The sequence below is a fragment of the Grus americana genome, unplaced genomic scaffold, assembly GCF_028858705.1.
Source record: "Grus americana isolate bGruAme1 unplaced genomic scaffold, bGruAme1.mat scaffold_665, whole genome shotgun sequence".
NCBI classification, from domain to species: domain Eukaryota; kingdom Metazoa; phylum Chordata; class Aves; order Gruiformes; family Gruidae; genus Grus; species Grus americana.
This window is the reverse complement of record NW_026561886.1, coordinates 16400-39146: the sequence shown is the minus strand read 5'-3', so window position 1 is coordinate 39146 and position 22747 is coordinate 16400. Positions and strand designations below refer to the sequence as shown.

At 46.9% G+C, this 22747-nt stretch overlaps 1 gene segment (V, D, J or C); it reads left to right on the top strand.

Moving 5' to 3' along the window:
• The first annotated feature begins 525 nt into the window (after nt 1-525).
• The window catches only part of LOC129200910 (T cell receptor alpha chain MC.7.G5-like), a 38510-nt gene continuing 16288 nt past the window's right edge, over nt 526-22747 (top strand). Inside the window, 1 exon segment of the C gene segment in view lies at nt 526-616. Within this exon segment, the coding sequence occupies nt 541-616 (76 nt within the window).

Below are 22747 nucleotides of genomic sequence, written 5' to 3'. Positions count from 1 at the left end.
ATGAGAAGTTTTAGAAACAACTATGTTAGATGTTTTTTAAAATGGTGGAAATTTCATCCCACTTTGATATGTCTGGCAATGTGTTCTGGATTTTAAAGGCTGAGGTTTCTCTCCTTTACAATTTTTATACAGAGGTTTTATTACTGTGGGACAAATGAGTTTTCCTGCAAACTCACCTGTGGGAGAGGCACAAACCCAATTATGAAATCAGGTACATCTTAAAACAAATAGTTGTTTTGAATTATAAATGAAAGGCTGAGATTCTCCTAACTATGGCAAAAATTATTCTACTTAAAAATTGTCCAAGGAGCTTCAACTTCATTATGCTAATGGTAATGGACTTGATTTTCTACTTCATGCATTTCAGAATTTTTTCTATCTGCATTTCTGTGGAGATGTCAGAGGCATGCAACTAGAAAGGCATCCTAACTTGGAGTCAAAGGAATGTGACAAGGGTGACACCTGTTTTCCCCCTTGATCTCTTTTGAAAAACACATATACTTGTCTGGACCAAAAGTTGTGTGTGGTTTTTGTTAGTGGATGTATCACTGTGTGAATTCAGCATCCAACTGGAAAGTCACCTTTGGAAGTGGGACACAACTGGTGGTAAAACCAGGTAGGTAGAAATCCTGAAGGTATAAGGATAGGAAAGCCTAATTTCCCTTTCTGTGAAACAGTCATTAAAATTCCATTGTTCTTTTCTTCTCTGGGCAATCAAAGGTAAAGCTTGACCTTGCCTCAAAGAAAAAAAAAATCATTATAAAGCTAAACACATATTTGGAGGACTGGACTCTATGCATCATTGAGAGCTATAACATTTGTGAACATTCAAAATGAGTTTAACACAGGTTCTGGAGTAATGACTATAATAATAATTTTCTAGGCAGCCTTTACTGTCAATTGTCCTTGTGAGAGGACCAAGAGACAGCATTCATCCCAATGGACAGTATGCTGCATGTTTCTTTTTCTCCAAAAAAGAATAAGCACATCAGTCATAGCTTTCCACACCTGGAAAGAGGATCCATATCCCAAATATTCCTTCTCTTCACCACTATATGTTCCCACAAATCTCCCAGACCTGCAGGGACACTCACTGTCCTTTTATTTCCATTGCCCAGAAACTTGTCCTCATTAATTCTCATAAGCTGCAGTTCTTGTATCTGCTGGGAAAACTGTCTTATATTTTGCTCTGCTGCTCCTGCTTCTGACTACAGACAGATTTCTGTCCAGGTTTTCACTCCTTGACAAAAAAAGCTGGGCTGTCTTGGAAAGAGATCCAAACAAGCAGGACGTTCTTTCTTTGGGGAATCAAGAAAGGTATTTTTAAGACTTGTATTATGTGCAGGAAGGTCCAGGGGGAGATCTCTGCTTTTAATGTTAATCTAATGCTGAAGGAGGAATTTTGCTGTCAATGCTTGTAGCATTTCTTCAGCTGAATGAAGGACAAAACTTACCGGAGTGGTCATATCTGTCAAAACTGAAAGAGATCATCAACTAGGAAAATCTTTAAGAGAAATCTAAGTTAAAGTTGCCAAGGAATTTACTTGGGTATAATAAGTTAAAAGAAATGCCGAGCAGGAACTAATAAGCTGCTGGAGGAGAAAAAAAGGGGCGTTATTTTGAAGACAAATACTGTGTGAGTAGCTATGGAAACAAATTCACCTTTGAAGTGGAGTGCAGCTAAGGGTAAAACCAAGTAAGTTTTAAACAATTTTCTGCTCAAAATTGTACAAAAAAGGAAAGATACAAAAAAATCATGCTAGTGATATATTGTATGAGTTGAAGAAAAGTCTACTAAGATATGCCCTCAATTATTCACATCTGTCAGTAATATACTTAATTCCTTTCAGATAAGCAGTGTAGGGCCCAGAAGCCATTTCCTCAGGGATGGACGTTTTGTGCCATGGCCATTCAAAGACAGGTTGCCTTTGGACATGGAACCAGGCTCATGGTAAAACCAAGTAAGCTTTCCGAGATTTGGGACACTGAGTTGTTCAGTGGAAAACTTCAGTCCAGCTAAAATAAAGTAAAAGTTTGCTGAGAGAGCAATGCAATGCAGTTCAGAAGCAGTGGCTGTTGCCAAAAAGTAACAGCAGTGAGCTCTTGGTTGCTATAGCATCTGCTGGATATTGTAGAGCAGGAGAGATGGTCGGCAGAGCAATAATGTAAAGTAGACAAGCTGTGGGGCTTTCTGTGAGAGAACACTTGAAAACTGGCAAGTGCTGTAGGTGTGTGCAACTTATTTTCCCACTGTGAGTAGTTTCACGCTTGCAACATTGCCTAAGCAAGCCTTGTACCTGTGTATGGCTGTGGAATGTTGTGGGGGATAGGTAAAGGGGGTTCAGTTCCGTTCCTTACCTCAGGACTTTGAGGTAACTCAGGCAAGGCTCAGATCATGCTCAGTGCAAATGCTTCCCGATAGTCGTGTCAAATAGCTCTCGGTACGTCGATTGTTTTTCTGGGCATCACCAGGGAGAGAAAAGCTGCAGATCATTGTGATACTTGCTGTCAGCCTGGCTAAGGTGTGGACAGTGAAAGGAGGAACCTAACGTGGCTGAGCAGACAGCCACAGGTGGAAGGACCCTCAAAAAAGCCAAGCTAGTGAAATTGCCTCCTCTCCCTTCACAGGGTCCAAGAATGCCGTCAGTGCCATCTTTAAAGAGGTTGTGGTTGGACAGAATAAACCTTAACTTGAGCCCTGCATGATTTTTGGAACAGTGTCACCTGTGCTGCGCTGGGAAAGTCCTTGTCAGCCACACTAAGGGCTTCCTTGCTCTGGGGAGAGGAGAGCATTTGTGTAATGGCTTTTCTTGCTGTGAGTGTTGGTGCAGGCAGGTACACCTTTGGCTGGGACAAAGCTAAGTGTGAAGCCTTGTGAGTAGTCTCAGAGCTACTTTTTCCCCCTGCAGGGCTGAAATGTCCAAGGCAATAACGTCCAGGGTTAAATTGTGGGAAGCACGCACAACCCTGTACCCTCTCTCTGGGCATGGAAAAGCTGTGAGCTGCTGTGGGAGGAGGGGGAGCAGGCAGAAGGTTTGTCTTTGGGAAGGGGAGAAATCTCTTTGCAAAGGCCTGTAAGTGCTGTGAGATTGAGACAAACGCGTGTGTCTCAGCAGCCATGTCCTGAGCAGCGCTGGCCGCTCCTGAAGGGGTTCAAAGGCAGCGCTGCCAGCCTTGTGGGCAAGGGCAGTGTTGGAGGAAAAGCAGTTGTGTGTTAGCCTGGTGTGTGTAGGGATGCTGTCATAGCTCAGGAACTAGTAATTTCCCTTGTTTTTCACCATTTTCTCCATACTCTGCTGGGAAGGACAAATGTCAGCCTCTTCTGCAGGTGATGGTGTTTGCTTTCTGCTAACTGGGGGTTGTTGTAAAGCTGGGCGTGGCTGTGGCAATTTGCAGGAGCAGGTCTTGGCAAGCTCACCTTTGGGCACGGAAGCAGACTTTCTGTGAAACCCAGTAAGTAGCTCTGTGTTCACTGGCTTTCATTGTGCCCCAAAGGAGCATCTTTCTGTACCCCCTTGATCTCTATGGGAAACCTTGTACTGTTTTATGGACTAAAAGCTGTGTGCGGTTTTTGTTAGTGGATGTGTCATTGTGTGATTACAGCATCCACCTGGAAAGTTGCCTTTGGGAGCGGGACACAGCTGATGGTGAAACCTGGTAGGTAGAATACCAGGCTGAAGGAAGAAGGATAGGAAAGTCACATCCCTTAGAAAATAAAAACCAACAAAAAAACCCCCAAACTAAAACCAGCTGAGCTGTCTTAGAAACTGGTTTGCACAGGGATGGTGTGTGTGTGTGTGTGTGAGACAGAGAGAGAGAGAGAGAGAAAGAAAGAAAGAAAGAAAGAAACAAACAAACAAACAAACAGCAGCCAGAACCAAGAAAGACGTTTTGAAGGTTTGTGCAGGAGGGTCCAGGGGAAGATCTCTGCTTTTAGGGCTGATTTTTTAGGGCTGAGAAAGGAGTTGTGATCACAATCCCACATCTTTTCACTCCCTGGGACAAGGATCCACTCAGGGGTCATCTCTGTCAGAGCTGAAAGGGATAACCAGCCGTGGCTGTTGTAAAAGAAGTGTCCAACCAGCAATGCACAGATTTGGAAGGACTAAGCTAGTGCAGGGGACATGTGACTTAGAGGGTTTTTGTAGTGAAGGCAAACACTGTGTGAGTAAGTATGGCAACCAAGTCATCTTTGGAGGTGGAACTCAGCTAAGGGTAAAATCCAGTAAGTTTTAAAGCCTTTTTCCTGCTCCACTTGGTGGAACAGTTTTGTAGTCATGAGCTAGCATAACTGCAATGGAGGGAGGCTGGTTCAATCTGTGGGGCTTTTTGCTCTGCTTTCTCTGCTGGCAGCAGAGACCCTGATTCAACAAAGCCGTGAATTTTCTCCTTCAGCTTACTCCTGCCGGCTCTTGCTCTCTGCCTTTCACATAAGCAGACCGGTGTCCTGAACCCTCTTTCTTGCTCAGGGATAGACATTTCGTACCATGGCCATCCATACTCATGACAGTTGGGGTGGGCTGCTGATGGCTCTGTCTAGCACAGCCCTGGGTGGTGGTCCTCTGGTCTGTGGAAGAAAGGCTGAATTAATAATGCTCTTGTTTGCTCCAGAATTCCATGTGTGATCCCTCCCATAGATGAGATTCCCAAGAGATTACTTATCAAGGCTAGAGTTATTCCTGGCTTCAAATGCCTGGTGCTGATGGGAAGGAGCTGATTTCCTAGAGATGAGTTGTAGAGTAACTGGCATGAGAGCTGAGGGTTTTTGCTGGAGAGCGAAAGACTGTGTGAACAGAGGGAACCTCAAACTGACGCTGGGGACGGGGACACGCTTGGTTGTGAAGCCCAGTGAGTACAACTGCTGCCCAGTGGGTTTTTTTCTTGTGCTCTGTTATCCCAATCCTCCCTTTCCACATCCCTGAGCACTGACCTTTGTCTGATCAGAGCAGGCTCGGTCCTGTCTCTGGTAGAGCACGGAATGGCCAGGGCCTTTCCTGAGCTGGGCTCTACTGGGCCCTCCTTTCCCAGCCCACCCTTCCTTTACTCAGCAAGAGGATCAGTCCTCGTTTGGCAGAAGTAGGCACCAGCGGATGGTGGTTTACTACAGCGTACAGCGTGTCTGGATGTCTGCTGAAAGTTTTCTGCTTATGGGGGGCAAAGCCAGGGGCTCGGCTCGCCAAGAGCAGGGATTGCCTCTCTCTCTAAGGACGTGGATGAGCTTGTGTTCTTGTTGAGCTGAAAACCACGGTGTGAACTCCGGCAAGCTCACACTTGGCCAAGGGACACGACTTCAGGTTTTGCCTAGTAAGTGCCGCCACTTTCTTGTGTTCTCCTTCCATGCGTGGCCAAGCTACTCACTGGCCAACGGGCAGCGGGCTTTCCAGCATCTCCTCCTGGGCTGGTGGCTCTTCAGCCGTGGGGTTACATGCCGCTTGCTTCCCGCCAGGAAAGGCTTTGGCTGAGGGCAGGAGCAACAGTCCTCCCAAACAGGGTTTGTACCCGTAGGTCCAGTGGTGCTCTTGATCCCACAGACAGATCAGGGAGGTCTTCACTTCAGGACATAGCTGACTCGGAGTGACAGTCAGCACTGTCTAGTTGGGCTGTGTGTGCGCAGCTTTGCCAAGTATTTGGGAAGGTTTTTGTTGAGAGAGGAAATGCTGTGTGACCACGGGAGCTGGTGCATACAAAACTGTCTTTGGCTCTGGAACGAGACTCAAAGTTAGGCCACGTAAGTCCACCACTGTTCCTATGCTTTCTGTTTTATTGGAGGCCTTGAGCCAGGAGGCAGTGTGGGGGCAGGAGGAGGAGGTTTGGGGGGTGCCCCTTAGTTCTGGCCCCATCCCAGACCTCATCCCACACAGGCAGACTGTCACCCTCTGCTCCTGCCCTGGGATCCTCCTGCGTCGTGTCACCCTTATAGTGCCCTCGTAGCCTTGGGATGGCTGGGTAAAGGTTTGGGGAGAGGTGCTGCTTCTGAAGGGGCTTGTTGGGCTTTTTGTTATGGAAGGAAATGCTGTGGGATTATGGTTATGGCACCAACAAGCTGACGTTTGGCTCAGGGACCAGACTGTCCGTCCAGCCCAGTGAGTGTGCAACTTTTTGTGTCTCCTCTTTCAAAAGTCCTGGAGTGTCCACCAGAGCACCCTGCAGATGTACTTGTATTTGTGTAACCTTTCATAGGGGAAGGAGAAAATAGGTGATATTTCATGATACTCTTGAGCCTAGAAGCATTTTGAGGTGGAGGACTTCTGGCATTTAGGGGAACCTGCTATTGATGTGGTGCTCCAGGATGCTGATAATCTGGAAGCAATCAGAAATAGAGGCACAGTTTAGGAAAGAGAGATAGAGACACCTACTTCTGTTCAGTACCTGTGTATGGCTGTGGAAGGCTGTGGGGGATAGGTAAAGGGGGTTCAGTTCCGTTCCTTACCTCAGGACTTTGAGGTAACTCAGGCAAGGCTCAGATCATGCTCAGTGCAAATGCTTCCCGATAGTCGTGTCAAATAGCTCTCGGTACGTCGATTGTTTTTCTGGGCATCACCAGGGAGAGAAAAGCTGCAGATCATTGTGATACTTGCTGTCAGCCTGGCTAAGGTGTGGACAGTGAAAGGAGGAACCTAACGTGGCTGAGCAGACAGCCACAGGTGGAAGGACCCTCAAAAATGCCAAGCCAGTGAAACTGCCCACCACTGACCCACTCTGCAGACATGCAGCAGGTTTCCGCTTGAGAGTGAGCATCCCGCTCACCCAGGGTGTAGGTGAAGAGGCCGCCAGCACAGCCGGATTGGTGGAGGTGTCTCCATCCTGGAGCCAAGCCTCTGGGTTTCTGTCAAGTGCTCTGCTGTGGTCACAACCGCCTCAAATTCACCTTTGCCTCGGGGATCAAAGTAACTCTCTGGCCAAGTAATTGGGTTAAAGCCTGCATGGTGCAATCCTGCCTGACAATTTTGTCTTCAGGCTGTGCTCCAGCAACAGGTCAAGCACACAGGAGAGGAAAGGTAAACAGATCTCTCAGGGAAAGCTTATGTTGTTGCTGAGCTAGAAAACTGATGGACAGATAACCTTGACTGTCCACTGCAGGGCCGTGTAGATGTACTTCTTGTACCTCGGTCATGTTACAGATGGGAAGGAGAGGAATTGTAAGGTAAACTCAGAGAAAACTTATGTTTTTGCTAAACTAGAAACCTGTTGGACATTGCATGGGAAGAGAGCATAATGGTAGCAGAGAGTGGTCGGAGTAAATTAGAAAAGCTGTGGCAAGAAAGTGCTTTGTCCCTTTTGCAAAACAAACCAAGACCAAGCCATTTTGGCACTCTGTCCTGAAAAGTCCCGGTGCCAGTGAATGACTGGTATTCTCCAAGCAGCAGCCTAAGGAAGTCATCCCTGAGTTTTTCCTCTTTCCCTCCTCTCGGTGCTGCAGTTCCCAAGGCAAATGCTGTCTCCTGTGCAAGGGGCTCTTCCCACTCCTCACAAAAGGAAACCAGAGCGGGTGAGAGACCGGAGTGAGCCTTGGGTTCTTGTCAGAGCGTATAGCATTGTGTGACTGGCTACACAGGAAAACTCCAGTTTGGGCCAGGGACAAAGCTACGTGTTCTGCCAAGTACGTTTTCTTCTCCTGCTTCTCCACTCTATGCTGTCTCCTCTTGCTGCATTGCCATTCTTAGGCAGCTTAAGGTCAGAAAGAAAGTCAGAGGTGCAGGAGAAAGACATGGAGGATTTGTTTTTCCCTAGCCTTGCAATGGCTGAGTAAAGGGTTTGGACAGAGGTGCTGGTTCTGAGGTGGCTTGTTGGGCTTTTTGTTATGGAAGGAAATGCTGTGGGATTTGGGCTCCAGCTATGGCAAGCTGACGTTTGGCTCAGGGACCAGACTGTCCGTCCAGCCCAGTGAGTGTGCAACTTTCTTGTGTCTGGTCTTTCAAAAACCCTTGTGTGTCCACCGTAGCGCCCTTTAGATGTACTTCTTTTATGTGGTTCACATTACAAATGGGAAGGAGAACATAGGTGCTATTTCAAGATACTCTTGAGCCTAGAAGCGTTTCCAGGTGGAGGACTTCTTGTATTTAGAGAAACCTGCTATGGACACGGTGCTCCAGGATACTGATAATCTGGAAGCAATCAGAAATAGAGGCATGTTTTCAGAAAGAGAGACGGATTGGCCAGCTTGTGCTCAGTACCTGTGTATGGCTGTGGAAGGCTGTGGGGGATAGGTAAAGGGGGTTCAGTTCCGTTCCTTACCTCAGGACTTTGAGGTAACTCAGGCAAGGCTCAGATCATGCTCAGTGCAAATGCTTCCTGATAGCCATGTCAAGCGCTCTTCTTGCCCTCTGGGTTTCTGTCAAGTGCTCTGGTGTTGTGACAACAGCTTCAAACTCACTGCTGGCTCAGGGACTGAAGTCACAATCTGAGTTAACTGATTAAAGTTACTGGCCAAGTAAGTGGGTTAATGTCTGCGTGTTGCAATCTTGCCTGACAATTATATCCTAATTCTGTGCTGTGACTTGGCAATGAAAGGAATTGGGTAGTTCAAATGCACAGCACTGGTTTATATACTGTGGTACTTCTTGCATTGTAAAAAAACCCACCTGCAGATGGAAGTCCTGACTGATAGGAAGGTGGACTTCATCAGTTATTCTGGCCTTAGACTGTGTTCCTCCTGTTCCCATCTCTTTTTGCCATTGCAGCACAACAATGCTTTAGGATCATGTCTGCAAATGTCTTTGCAGGATCTGTTGCGCCAGGCCTAACTGTAAAGTCAGTAGACTAATTTTTCTTCAGTACTGAATCTCCATAAACACTCTTATACACTGGCTCTTAGCCAGCAACATGAGGGGGGTTTTAGGTTCTGAAGTTTAGCATTGAGTGGACAGGAAAATGACAGATGTTGGAAGGGACATTTGGACATGATCTAGTCCAAACCCCTCGCGCAAAGCATTGTCAAGTGATTCTACGACTCTGTGGGCTAAGACAAATTCTCATGGTTTTCCTGCAAAAGCTTTTGAAAAATGCCCACATAATCAATTGTTTCTAAGGTGAGGGGAAAAAAGACAATTCTGTGATGTCTTTTTTCTGAGCTGTCTGATGCATACCTGAAACCTTAACTGAAGGACAAGCAAGGTTGGAATTCGTGAAAAGCAATGTCTATGAACACAGGGTTTTATGAGCTGAGAAACAGTGATCGCTGGCTCCAGAATCACACCTGAGAGGAGGCAAGGCTGTTTTTAAACGAAGTAAGATGCTAAGCAGAGCATGCATGCATGGTATTCTGGATTTAGAATTGTCCATAGGAGAAGCTGAGCAATTGGGAAGATTTGCTGTTGTTATAGCGAATGTGTCATTGTCATACAGTTGTCTTCTTCACTTGTCTTGATAGTTGGACTCTTACCTTCATACTGTAGGTCAGTGCCTGATTGTTGTAGAAGTGGCTAAATAGTGTCTGAGCTCTTGATCTAATGGGGAATGCTGCAGCACAGGCAAAACAGTAACCAAACAATGAAAAATAATAGAGAAAGTAATTTTGAAAGTTTTGTGTATAAGGAGAGTTCACTCAGCTGGTGCCTGTGAAAATTGACCTGGTTTAAGGAGACTAGTGGATTCTCCCCCCTGTATTTTTCTTCCAGATATGAATGTTAGCAGCCATGTGCATTTACTTAGCAAAACCGGGGACGAAATCATCTTTGTCTTGGTGATTGAGAAGGAAAAGAAAGTTTGAATGTTTTGGCTTGGAACATAAGCTTTTTTTTTTTTTTTTTTTTTTTTAAAATAAGCTCTGCATCATGATGCCAATTATGGGTCAGTAAATAAGTTCATATTTGGCAAAGGAACAAAATGGTCAGTAAAACCCCAGTAGTTATTCAGGCCATTGCATGGGAAAATGAGGAAGGTGGGGTCTGAGGAACCGGGATTATTTCCTTACTTACTGGAAAAAAGTTCCTTATAAGGGCATGTTTTCAAAACGCATCTGAATGCTATTCGGGCATTCCGTGACCCAGTAGAGACATATTTTCTTTGCTTTCAACTTGGGATTCAGTTTGCCACAGCCCTTGATAACAGCAAGGTAGTCATCATGCCGTAATGAAAACACGGAATGCTCTTGAGCAACCAAATATCAGAAAATGAGGAAGGAGAGGGGGATTAGTGGGAAGAGCCTTAGGCTGGGAAACCATCTGCAGTGACTAATTGTAGGCACCACATTTTGGATATAACAACACAAGCTACTTAAAGTGTTCCCTGCTAACTAAGGAGTAGGTTCTTCCCATCTCTAATACCTGAGGTGACTGTAATCAAATCTAGTTATTCCCATGCATTTGAACACAGAAGAAGGTATTTGGCAAAGAGAGCTAGAGGAGGTCTGTGGAAAACTGCATGGGTACTCATAGCTTCTCTCAGAGGCAGCTCCATGAATGTATCTGAGGCCTTTGACACCCATGAGGTGGCTGAATGAAGAGGCCCATTTTGCAAAGACCTGTCACACGGTGCTAGTACTGGATGGGGAAAACTCACATGGGGGAGTGGAACCAAACTTCTTGTTGCCCCAGGTGAGCTGTCTCTTCTCTGAGTCAAGGTGGACTCAATATAGATGACACTGTACTCCAGCTTCCAAAATAACAGTGTAGTGGCTTTGTGGGGCAATTTGGGATGGTTTTAGTATTCCCAGGAAAGAAGTGTTAGACTTTCTATTTAGCAACTGTGCACCAGCAAAGCGTCCATCCTGGGGAAAGGAAGCAAGTGAAAAGTGAAAACAAGTAAGTGAAATACAAGAACAGAGATGAGGAAAAAAATGTAATGGTCTTCAGTGAGTGTTGCAGGGTGGTTTTGTTCTGGAAAGGGAATTGCCTTGTGGCTCTTGCTTGTGGTATTAATGAGTCTGTTGTGTGGGGAGGAAGAAGAACAAGCAATGCACGTGGAGATAAGATGTAATGCATTGCAAGTGTGCCCGTGGAGAAGTTGTAGGATTTCCCTGAGGAATGTTAGTCAGGTGTTTGGGGTGGATAGGAGTGTACAACGTTTTTTGCTAGGGCAAACAACACAGTGTCTATGAGTACCTACCTACTTTCGCTTGGACATGGAACCAGGCTCATGGTAAAACCAAGTAAGCTTTCCGAGATTTGGGACACTGAGTTGTTCAGTGGAAAACTTCAGTCCAGCTAAAATAAAGTAAAAGTTTGCTGAGAGAGCAATGCAATGCAGTTCAGAAGCAGTGGCTGTTGCCGAAAAGTAACAGCAGTGAGCTCTTGGTTGCTATAGCATCTGCTGGATATTGTAGAGCAGGAGAGATGGTCGGCAGAGCAATAATGTAAAGTAGACAAGCTGTGGGGCTTTCTGTGAGAGAACACTTGAAAACTGGCAAGTGCTGTAGGTGTGTGCAACTTATTTTCCCACTGTGAGTAGTTTCACGCTTGCAACATTGCCTAAGCAAGCCTTGTACCTGTGTATGGCTGTGGAATGTTGTGGGGGATAGGTAAAGGGGGTTCAGTTCCGTTCCTTACCTCAGGACTTTGAGGTAACTCAGGCAAGGCTCAGATCATGCTCAGTGCAAATGCTTCCCGATAGTCGTGTCAAATAGCTCTCGGTACGTCGATTGTTTTTCTGGGCATCACCAGGGAGAGAAAAGCTGCAGATCATTGTGATACTTGCTGTCAGCCTGGCTAAGGTGTGGACAGTGAAAGGAGGAACCTAACGTGGCTGAGCAGACAGCCACAGGTGGAAGGACCCTCAAAAAAGCCAAGCTAGTGAAATTGCCTCCTCTCCCTTCACAGGGTCCAAGAATGCCGTCAGTGCCATCTTTAAAGAGGTTGTGGTTGGACAGAATAAACCTTAACTTGAGCCCTGCATGATTTTTGGAACAGTGTCACCTGTGCTGCGCTGGGAAAGTCCTTGTCAGCCACACTAAGGGCTTCCTTGCTCTGGGGAGAGGAGAGCATTTGTGTAATGGCTTTTCTTGCTGTGAGTGTTGGTGCAGGCAGGTACACCTTTGGCTGGGACAAAGCTAAGTGTGAAGCCTTGTGAGTAGTCTCAGAGCTACTTTTTCCCCCTGCAGGGCTGAAATGTCCAAGGCAATAACGTCCAGGGTTAAATTGTGGGAAGCACGCACAACCCTGTACCCTCTCTCTGGGCATGGAAAAGCTGTGAGCTGCTGTGGGAGGAGGGGGAGCAGGCAGAAGGTTTGTCTTTGGGAAGGGGAGAAATCTCTTTGCAAAGGCCTGTAAGTGCTGTGAGATTGAGACAAACGCGTGTGTCTCAGCAGCCATGTCCTGAGCAGCGCTGGCCGCTCCTGAAGGGGTTCAAAGGCAGCGCTGCCAGCCTTGTGGGCAAGGGCAGTGTTGGAGGAAAAGCAGTTGTGTGTTAGCCTGGTGTGTGTAGGGATGCTGTCATAGCTCAGGAACTAGTAATTTCCCTTGTTTTTCACCATTTTCTCCATACTCTGCTGGGAAGGACAAATGTCAGCCTCTTCTGCAGGTGATGGTGTTTGCTTTCTGCTAACTGGGGGTTGTTGTAAAGCTGGGCGTGGCTGTGGCAATTTGCAGGAGCAGGTCTTGGCAAGCTCACCTTTGGGCACGGAAGCAGACTTTCTGTGAAACCCAGTAAGTAGCTCTGTGTTCACTGGCTTTCATTGTGCCCCAAAGGAGCATCTTTCTGTACCCCCTTGATCTCTATGGGAAACCTTGTACTGTTTTATGGACTAAAAGCTGTGTGCGGTTTTTGTTAGTGGATGTGTCATTGTGTGATTACAGCATCCACCTGGAAAGTTGCCTTTGGGAGCGGGACACAGCTGATGGTGAAACCTGGTAGGTAGAATACCAGGCTGAAGGAAGAAGGATAGGAAAGTCACATCCCTTAGAAAATAAAAACCAACAAAAAAACCCCCAAACTAAAACCAGCTGAGCTGTCTTAGAAACTGGTTTGCACAGGGATGGTGTGTGTGTGTGTGTGTGAGACAGAGAGAGAGAGAGAGAGAAAGAAAGAAAGAAAGAAAGAAACAAACAAACAAACAAACAGCAGCCAGAACCAAGAAAGACGTTTTGAAGGTTTGTGCAGGAGGGTCCAGGGGAAGATCTCTGCTTTTAGGGCTGATTTTTTAGGGCTGAGAAAGGAGTTGTGATCACAATCCCACATCTTTTCACTCCCTGGGACAAGGATCCACTCAGGGGTCATCTCTGTCAGAGCTGAAAGGGATAACCAGCCGTGGCTGTTGTAAAAGAAGTGTCCAACCAGCAATGCACAGATTTGGAAGGACTAAGCTAGTGCAGGGGACATGTGACTTAGAGGGTTTTTGTAGTGAAGGCAAACACTGTGTGAGTAAGTATGGCAACCAAGTCATCTTTGGAGGTGGAACTCAGCTAAGGGTAAAATCCAGTAAGTTTTAAAGCCTTTTTCCTGCTCCACTTGGTGGAACAGTTTTGTAGTCATGAGCTAGCATAACTGCAATGGAGGGAGGCTGGTTCAATCTGTGGGGCTTTTTGCTCTGCTTTCTCTGCTGGCAGCAGAGACCCTGATTCAACAAAGCCGTGAATTTTCTCCTTCAGCTTACTCCTGCCGGCTCTTGCTCTCTGCCTTTCACATAAGCAGACCGGTGTCCTGAACCCTCTTTCTTGCTCAGGGATAGACATTTCGTACCATGGCCATCCATACTCATGACAGTTGGGGTGGGCTGCTGATGGCTCTGTCTAGCACAGCCCTGGGTGGTGGTCCTCTGGTCTGTGGAAGAAAGGCTGAATTAATAATGCTCTTGTTTGCTCCAGAATTCCATGTGTGATCCCTCCCATAGATGAGATTCCCAAGAGATTACTTATCAAGGCTAGAGTTATTCCTGGCTTCAAATGCCTGGTGCTGATGGGAAGGAGCTGATTTCCTAGAGATGAGTTGTAGAGTAACTGGCATGAGAGCTGAGGGTTTTTGCTGGAGAGCGAAAGACTGTGTGAACAGAGGGAACCTCAAACTGACGCTGGGGACGGGGACACGCTTGGTTGTGAAGCCCAGTGAGTACAACTGCTGCCCAGTGGGTTTTTTTCTTGTGCTCTGTTATCCCAATCCTCCCTTTCCACATCCCTGAGCACTGACCTTTGTCTGATCAGAGCAGGCTCGGTCCTGTCTCTGGTAGAGCACGGAATGGCCAGGGCCTTTCCTGAGCTGGGCTCTACTGGGCCCTCCTTTCCCAGCCCACCCTTCCTTTACTCAGCAAGAGGATCAGTCCTCGTTTGGCAGAAGTAGGCACCAGCGGATGGTGGTTTACTACAGCGTACAGCGTGTCTGGATGTCTGCTGAAAGTTTTCTGCTTATGGGGGGCAAAGCCAGGGGCTCGGCTCGCCAAGAGCAGGGATTGCCTCTCTCTCTAAGGACGTGGATGAGCTTGTGTTCTTGTTGAGCTGAAAACCACGGTGTGAACTCCGGCAAGCTCACACTTGGCCAAGGGACACGACTTCAGGTTTTGCCTAGTAAGTGCCGCCACTTTCTTGTGTTCTCCTTCCATGCGTGGCCAAGCTACTCACTGGCCAACGGGCAGCGGGCTTTCCAGCATCTCCTCCTGGGCTGGTGGCTCTTCAGCCGTGGGGTTACATGCCGCTTGCTTCCCGCCAGGAAAGGCTTTGGCTGAGGGCAGGAGCAACAGTCCTCCCAAACAGGGTTTGTACCCGTAGGTCCAGTGGTGCTCTTGATCCCACAGACAGATCAGGGAGGTCTTCACTTCAGGACATAGCTGACTCGGAGTGACAGTCAGCACTGTCTAGTTGGGCTGTGTGTGCGCAGCTTTGCCAAGTATTTGGGAAGGTTTTTGTTGAGAGAGGAAATGCTGTGTGACCACGGGAGCTGGTGCATACAAAACTGTCTTTGGCTCTGGAACGAGACTCAAAGTTAGGCCACGTAAGTCCACCACTGTTCCTATGCTTTCTGTTTTATTGGAGGCCTTGAGCCAGGAGGCAGTGTGGGGGCAGGAGGAGGAGGTTTGGGGGGTGCCCCTTAGTTCTGGCCCCATCCCAGACCTCATCCCACACAGGCAGACTGTCACCCTCTGCTCCTGCCCTGGGATCCTCCTGCGTCGTGTCACCCTTATAGTGCCCTCGTAGCCTTGGGATGGCTGGGTAAAGGTTTGGGGAGAGGTGCTGCTTCTGAAGGGGCTTGTTGGGCTTTTTGTTATGGAAGGAAATGCTGTGGGATTATGGTTATGGCACCAACAAGCTGACGTTTGGCTCAGGGACCAGACTGTCCGTCCAGCCCAGTGAGTGTGCAACTTTTTGTGTCTCCTCTTTCAAAAGTCCTGGAGTGTCCACCAGAGCACCCTGCAGATGTACTTGTATTTGTGTAACCTTTCATAGGGGAAGGAGAAAATAGGTGATATTTCATGATACTCTTGAGCCTAGAAGCATTTTGAGGTGGAGGACTTCTGGCATTTAGGGGAACCTGCTATTGATGTGGTGCTCCAGGATGCTGATAATCTGGAAGCAATCAGAAATAGAGGCACAGTTTAGGAAAGAGAGATAGAGACACCTACTTCTGTTCAGTACCTGTGTATGGCTGTGGAAGGCTGTGGGGGATAGGTAAAGGGGGTTCAGTTCCGTTCCTTACCTCAGGACTTTGAGGTAACTCAGGCAAGGCTCAGATCATGCTCAGTGCAAATGCTTCCCGATAGTCGTGTCAAATAGCTCTCGGTACGTCGATTGTTTTTCTGGGCATCACCAGGGAGAGAAAAGCTGCAGATCATTGTGATACTTGCTGTCAGCCTGGCTAAGGTGTGGACAGTGAAAGGAGGAACCTAACGTGGCTGAGCAGACAGCCACAGGTGGAAGGACCCTCAAAAATGCCAAGCCAGTGAAACTGCCCACCACTGACCCACTCTGCAGACATGCAGCAGGTTTCCGCTTGAGAGTGAGCATCCCGCTCACCCAGGGTGTAGGTGAAGAGGCCGCCAGCACAGCCGGATTGGTGGAGGTGTCTCCATCCTGGAGCCAAGCCTCTGGGTTTCTGTCAAGTGCTCTGCTGTGGTCACAACCGCCTCAAATTCACCTTTGCCTCGGGGATCAAAGTAACTCTCTGGCCAAGTAATTGGGTTAAAGCCTGCATGGTGCAATCCTGCCTGACAATTTTGTCTTCAGGCTGTGCTCCAGCAACAGGTCAAGCACACAGGAGAGGAAAGGTAAACAGATCTCTCAGGGAAAGCTTATGTTGTTGCTGAGCTAGAAAACTGATGGACAGATAACCTTGACTGTCCACTGCAGGGCCGTGTAGATGTACTTCTTGTACCTCGGTCATGTTACAGATGGGAAGGAGAGGAATTGTAAGGTAAACTCAGAGAAAACTTATGTTTTTGCTAAACTAGAAACCTGTTGGACATTGCATGGGAAGAGAGCATAATGGTAGCAGAGAGTGGTCGGAGTAAATTAGAAAAGCTGTGGCAAGAAAGTGCTTTGTCCCTTTTGCAAAACAAACCAAGACCAAGCCATTTTGGCACTCTGTCCTGAAAAGTCCCGGTGCCAGTGAATGACTGGTATTCTCCAAGCAGCAGCCTAAGGAAGTCATCCCTGAGTTTTTCCTCTTTCCCTCCTCTCGGTGCTGCAGTTCCCAAGGCAAATGCTGTCTCCTGTGCAAGGGGCTCTTCCCACTCCTCACAAAAGGAAACCAGAGCGGGTGAGAGACCGGAGTGAGCCTTGGGTTCTTGTCAGAGCGTATAGCATTGTGTGACTGGCTACACAGGAAAACTCCAGTTTGGGCCAGGGACAAAGCTACGTGTTCTGCCAAGTACGTTTTCTTCTCCTGCTTCTCCACTCTATGCTGTCTCCTCTTGCTGCATTGCCATTCTTAGGCAGCTTAAGGTCAGAAAGAAAGTCAGAGGTGCAGGAGAAAGACATGGAGGATTTGTTTTTCCCTAGCCTTGCAATGGCTGAGTAAAGGGTTTGGACAGAGGTGCTGGTTCTGAGGTGGCTTGTTGGGCTTTTTGTTATGGAAGGAAATGCTGTGGGATTTGGGCTCCAGCTATGGCAAGCTGACGTTTGGCTCAGGGACCAGACTGTCCGTCCAGCCCAGTGAGTGTGCAACTTTCTTGTGTCTGGTCTTTCAAAAACCCTTGTGTGTCCACCGTAGCGCCCTTTAGATGTACTTCTTTTATGTGGTTCACATTACAAATGGGAAGGAGAACATAGGTGCTATTTCAAGATACTCTTGAGCCTAGAAGCGTTTCCAGGTGGAGGACTTCTTGTATTTAGAGAAACCTGCTATGGACACGGTGCTCCAGGATACTGATAATCTGGAAGCAATCAGAAATAGAGGCATGTTTTCAGAAAGAGAGACGGATTGGCCAGCTTGTGCTCAGTACCTGTGTATGGCTGTGGAAGGCTGTGGGGGATAGGTAAAGGGGGTTCAGTTCCGTTCCTTACCTCAGGACTTTGAGGTAACTCAGGCAAGGCTCAGATCATGCTCAGTGCAAATGCTTCCTGATAGCCATGTCAAGCGCTCTTCTTGCCCTCTGGGTTTCTGTCAAGTGCTCTGGTGTTGTGACAACAGCTTCAAACTCACTGCTGGCTCAGGGACTGAAGTCACAATCTGAGTTAACTGATTAAAGTTACTGGCCAAGTAAGTGGGTTAATGTCTGCGTGTTGCAATCTTGCCTGACAATTATATCCTAATTCTGTGCTGTGACTTGGCAATGAAAGGAATTGGGTAGTTCAAATGCACAGCACTGGTTTATATACTGTGGTACTTCTTGCATTGTAAAAAAACCCACCTGCAGATGGAAGTCCTGACTGATAGGAAGGTGGACTTCATCAGTTATTCTGGCCTTAGACTGTGTTCCTCCTGTTCCCATCTCTTTTTGCCATTGCAGCACAACAATGCTTTAGGATCATGTCTGCAAATGTCTTTGCAGGATCTGTTGCGCCAGGCCTAACTGTAAAGTCAGTAGACTAATTTTTCTTCAGTACTGAATCTCCATAAACACTCTTATACACTGGCTCTTAGCCAGCAACATGAGGGGGGTTTTAGGTTCTGAAGTTTAGCATTGAGTGGACAGGAAAATGACAGATGTTGGAAGGGACATTTGGACATGATCTAGTCCAAACCCCTCGCGCAAAGCATTGTCAAGTGATTCTACGACTCTGTGGGCTAAGACAAATTCTCATGGTTTTCCTGCAAAAGCTTTTGAAAAATGCCCACATAATCAATTGTTTCTAAGGTGAGGGGAAAAAAGACAATTCTGTGATGTCTTTTTTCTGAGCTGTCTGATGCATACCTGAAACCTTAACTGAAGGACAAGCAAGGTTGGAATTCGTGAAAAGCAATGTCTATGAACACAGGGTTTTATGAGCTGAGAAACAGTGATCGCTGGCTCCAGAATCACACCTGAGAGGAGGCAAGGCTGTTTTTAAACGAAGTAAGATGCTAAGCAGAGCATGCATGCATGGTATTCTGGATTTAGAATTGTCCATAGGAGAAGCTGAGCAATTGGGAAGATTTGCTGTTGTTATAGCGAATGTGTCATTGTCATACAGTTGTCTTCTTCACTTGTCTTGATAGTTGGACTCTTACCTTCATACTGTAGGTCAGTGCCTGATTGTTGTAGAAGTGGCTAAATAGTGTCTGAGCTCTTGATCTAATGGGGAATGCTGCAGCACAGGCAAAACAGTAACCAAACAATGAAAAATAATAGAGAAAGTAATTTTGAAAGTTTTGTGTATAAGGAGAGTTCACTCAGCTGGTGCCTGTGAAAATTGACCTGGTTTAAGGAGACTAGTGGATTCTCCCCCCTGTATTTTTCTTCCAGATATGAATGTTAGCAGCCATGTGCATTTACTTAGCAAAACCGGGGACGAAATCATCTTTGTCTTGGTGATTGAGAAGGAAAAGAAAGTTTGAATGTTTTGGCTTGGAACATAAGCTTTTTTTTTTTTTTTTTTTTTTTTTAAAATAAGCTCTGCATCATGATGCCAATTATGGGTCAGTAAATAAGTTCATATTTGGCAAAGGAACAAAATGGTCAGTAAAACCCCAGTAGTTATTCAGGCCATTGCATGGGAAAATGAGGAAGGTGGGGTCTGAGGAACCGGGATTATTTCCTTACTTACTGGAAAAAAGTTCCTTATAAGGGCATGTTTTCAAAACGCATCTGAATGCTATTCGGGCATTCCGTGACCCAGTAGAGACATATTTTCTTTGCTTTCAACTTGGGATTCAGTTTGCCACAGCCCTTGATAACAGCAAGGTAGTCATCATGCCGTAATGAAAACACGGAATGCTCTTGAGCAACCAAATATCAGAAAATGAGGAAGGAGAGGGGGATTAGTGGGAAGAGCCTTAGGCTGGGAAACCATCTGCAGTGACTAATTGTAGGCACCACATTTTGGATATAACAACACAAGCTACTTAAAGTGTTCCCTGCTAACTAAGGAGTAGGTTCTTCCCATCTCTAATACCTGAGGTGACTGTAATCAAATCTAGTTATTCCCATGCATTTGAACACAGAAGAAGGTATTTGGCAAAGAGAGCTAGAGGAGGTCTGTGGAAAACTGCATGGGTACTCATAGCTTCTCTCAGAGGCAGCTCCATGAATGTATCTGAGGCCTTTGACACCCATGAGGTGGCTGAATGAAGAGGCCCATTTTGCAAAGACCTGTCACACGGTGCTAGTACTGGATGGGGAAAACTCACATGGGGGAGTGGAACCAAACTTCTTGTTGCCCCAGGTGAGCTGTCTCTTCTCTGAGTCAAGGTGGACTCAATATAGATGACACTGTACTCCAGCTTCCAAAATAACAGTGTAGTGGCTTTGTGGGGCAATTTGGGATGGTTTTAGTATTCCCAGGAAAGAAGTGTTAGACTTTCTATTTAGCAACTGTGCACCAGCAAAGCGTCCATCCTGGGGAAAGGAAGCAAGTGAAAAGTGAAAACAAGTAAGTGAAATACAAGAACAGAGATGAGGAAAAAAATGTAATGGTCTTCAGTGAGTGTTGCAGGGTGGTTTTGTTCTGGAAAGGGAATTGCCTTGTGGCTCTTGCTTGTGGTATTAATGAGTCTGTTGTGTGGGGAGGAAGAAGAACAAGCAATGCACGTGGAGATAAGATGTAATGCATTGCAAGTGTGCCCGTGGAGAAGTTGTAGGATTTCCCTGAGGAATGTTAGTCAGGTGTTTGGGGTGGATAGGAGTGTACAACGTTTTTTGCTAGGGCAAACAACACAGTGTCTATGAGTACCTACCTACTTTCGCTTGGACATGGAACCAGGCTCATGGTAAAACCAAGTAAGCTTTCCGAGATTTGGGACACTGAGTTGTTCAGTGGAAAACTTCAGTCCAGCTAAAATAAAGTAAAAGTTTGCTGAGAGAGCAATGCAATGCAGTTCAGAAGCAGTGGCTGTTGCCGAAAAGTAACAGCAGTGAGCTCTTGGTTGCTATAGCATCTGCTGGATATTGTAGAGCAGGAGAGATGGTCGGCAGAGCAATAATGTAAAGTAGACAAGCTGTGGGGCTTTCTGTGAGAGAACACTTGAAAACTGGCAAGTGCTGTAGGTGTGTGCAACTTATTTTCCCACTGTGAGTAGTTTCACGCTTGCAACATTGCCTAAGCAAGCCTTGTACCTGTGTATGGCTGTGGAATGTTGTGGGGGATAGGTAAAGGGGGTTCAGTTCCGTTCCTTACCTCAGGACTTTGAGGTAACTCAGGCAAGGCTCAGATCATGCTCAGTGCAAATGCTTCCCGATAGTCGTGTCAAATAGCTCTCGGTACGTCGATTGTTTTTCTGGGCATCACCAGGGAGAGAAAAGCTGCAGATCATTGTGATACTTGCTGTCAGCCTGGCTAAGGTGTGGACAGTGAAAGGAGGAACCTAACGTGGCTGAGCAGACAGCCACAGGTGGAAGGACCCTCAAAAAAGCCAAGCTAGTGAAATTGCCTCCTCTCCCTTCACAGGGTCCAAGAATGCCGTCAGTGCCATCTTTAAAGAGGTTGTGGTTGGACAGAATAAACCTTAACTTGAGCCCTGCATGATTTTTGGAACAGTGTCACCTGTGCTGCGCTGGGAAAGTCCTTGTCAGCCACACTAAGGGCTTCCTTGCTCTGGGGAGAGGAGAGCATTTGTGTAATGGCTTTTCTTGCTGTGAGTGTTGGTGCAGGCAGGTACACCTTTGGCTGGGACAAAGCTAAGTGTGAAGCCTTGTGAGTAGTCTCAGAGCTACTTTTTCCCCCTGCAGGGCTGAAATGTCCAAGGCAATAACGTCCAGGGTTAAATTGTGGGAAGCACGCACAACCCTGTACCCTCTCTCTGGGCATGGAAAAGCTGTGAGCTGCTGTGGGAGGAGGGGGAGCAGGCAGAAGGTTTGTCTTTGGGAAGGGGAGAAATCTCTTTGCAAAGGCCTGTAAGTGCTGTGAGATTGAGACAAACGCGTGTGTCTCAGCAGCCATGTCCTGAGCAGCGCTGGCCGCTCCTGAAGGGGTTCAAAGGCAGCGCTGCCAGCCTTGTGGGCAAGGGCAGTGTTGGAGGAAAAGCAGTTGTGTGTTAGCCTGGTGTGTGTAGGGATGCTGTCATAGCTCAGGAACTAGTAATTTCCCTTGTTTTTCACCATTTTCTCCATACTCTGCTGGGAAGGACAAATGTCAGCCTCTTCTGCAGGTGATGGTGTTTGCTTTCTGCTAACTGGGGGTTGTTGTAAAGCTGGGCGTGGCTGTGGCAATTTGCAGGAGCAGGTCTTGGCAAGCTCACCTTTGGGCACGGAAGCAGACTTTCTGTGAAACCCAGTAAGTAGCTCTGTGTTCACTGGCTTTCATTGTGCCCCAAAGGAGCATCTTTCTGTACCCCCTTGATCTCTATGGGAAACCTTGTACTGTTTTATGGACTAAAAGCTGTGTGCGGTTTTTGTTAGTGGATGTGTCATTGTGTGATTACAGCATCCACCTGGAAAGTTGCCTTTGGGAGCGGGACACAGCTGATGGTGAAACCTGGTAGGTAGAATACCAGGCTGAAGGAAGAAGGATAGGAAAGTCACATCCCTTAGAAAATAAAAACCAACAAAAAAACCCCCAAACTAAAACCAGCTGAGCTGTCTTAGAAACTGGTTTGCACAGGGATGGTGTGTGTGTGTGTGTGTGAGACAGAGAGAGAGAGAGAGAGAAAGAAAGAAAGAAAGAAAGAAACAAACAAACAAACAAACAGCAGCCAGAACCAAGAAAGACGTTTTGAAGGTTTGTGCAGGAGGGTCCAGGGGAAGATCTCTGCTTTTAGGGCTGATTTTTTAGGGCTGAGAAAGGAGTTGTGATCACAATCCCACATCTTTTCACTCCCTGGGACAAGGATCCACTCAGGGGTCATCTCTGTCAGAGCTGAAAGGGATAACCAGCCGTGGCTGTTGTAAAAGAAGTGTCCAACCAGCAATGCACAGATTTGGAAGGACTAAGCTAGTGCAGGGGACATGTGACTTAGAGGGTTTTTGTAGTGAAGGCAAACACTGTGTGAGTAAGTATGGCAACCAAGTCATCTTTGGAGGTGGAACTCAGCTAAGGGTAAAATCCAGTAAGTTTTAAAGCCTTTTTCCTGCTCCACTTGGTGGAACAGTTTTGTAGTCATGAGCTAGCATAACTGCAATGGAGGGAGGCTGGTTCAATCTGTGGGGCTTTTTGCTCTGCTTTCTCTGCTGGCAGCAGAGACCCTGATTCAACAAAGCCGTGAATTTTCTCCTTCAGCTTACTCCTGCCGGCTCTTGCTCTCTGCCTTTCACATAAGCAGACCGGTGTCCTGAACCCTCTTTCTTGCTCAGGGATAGACATTTCGTACCATG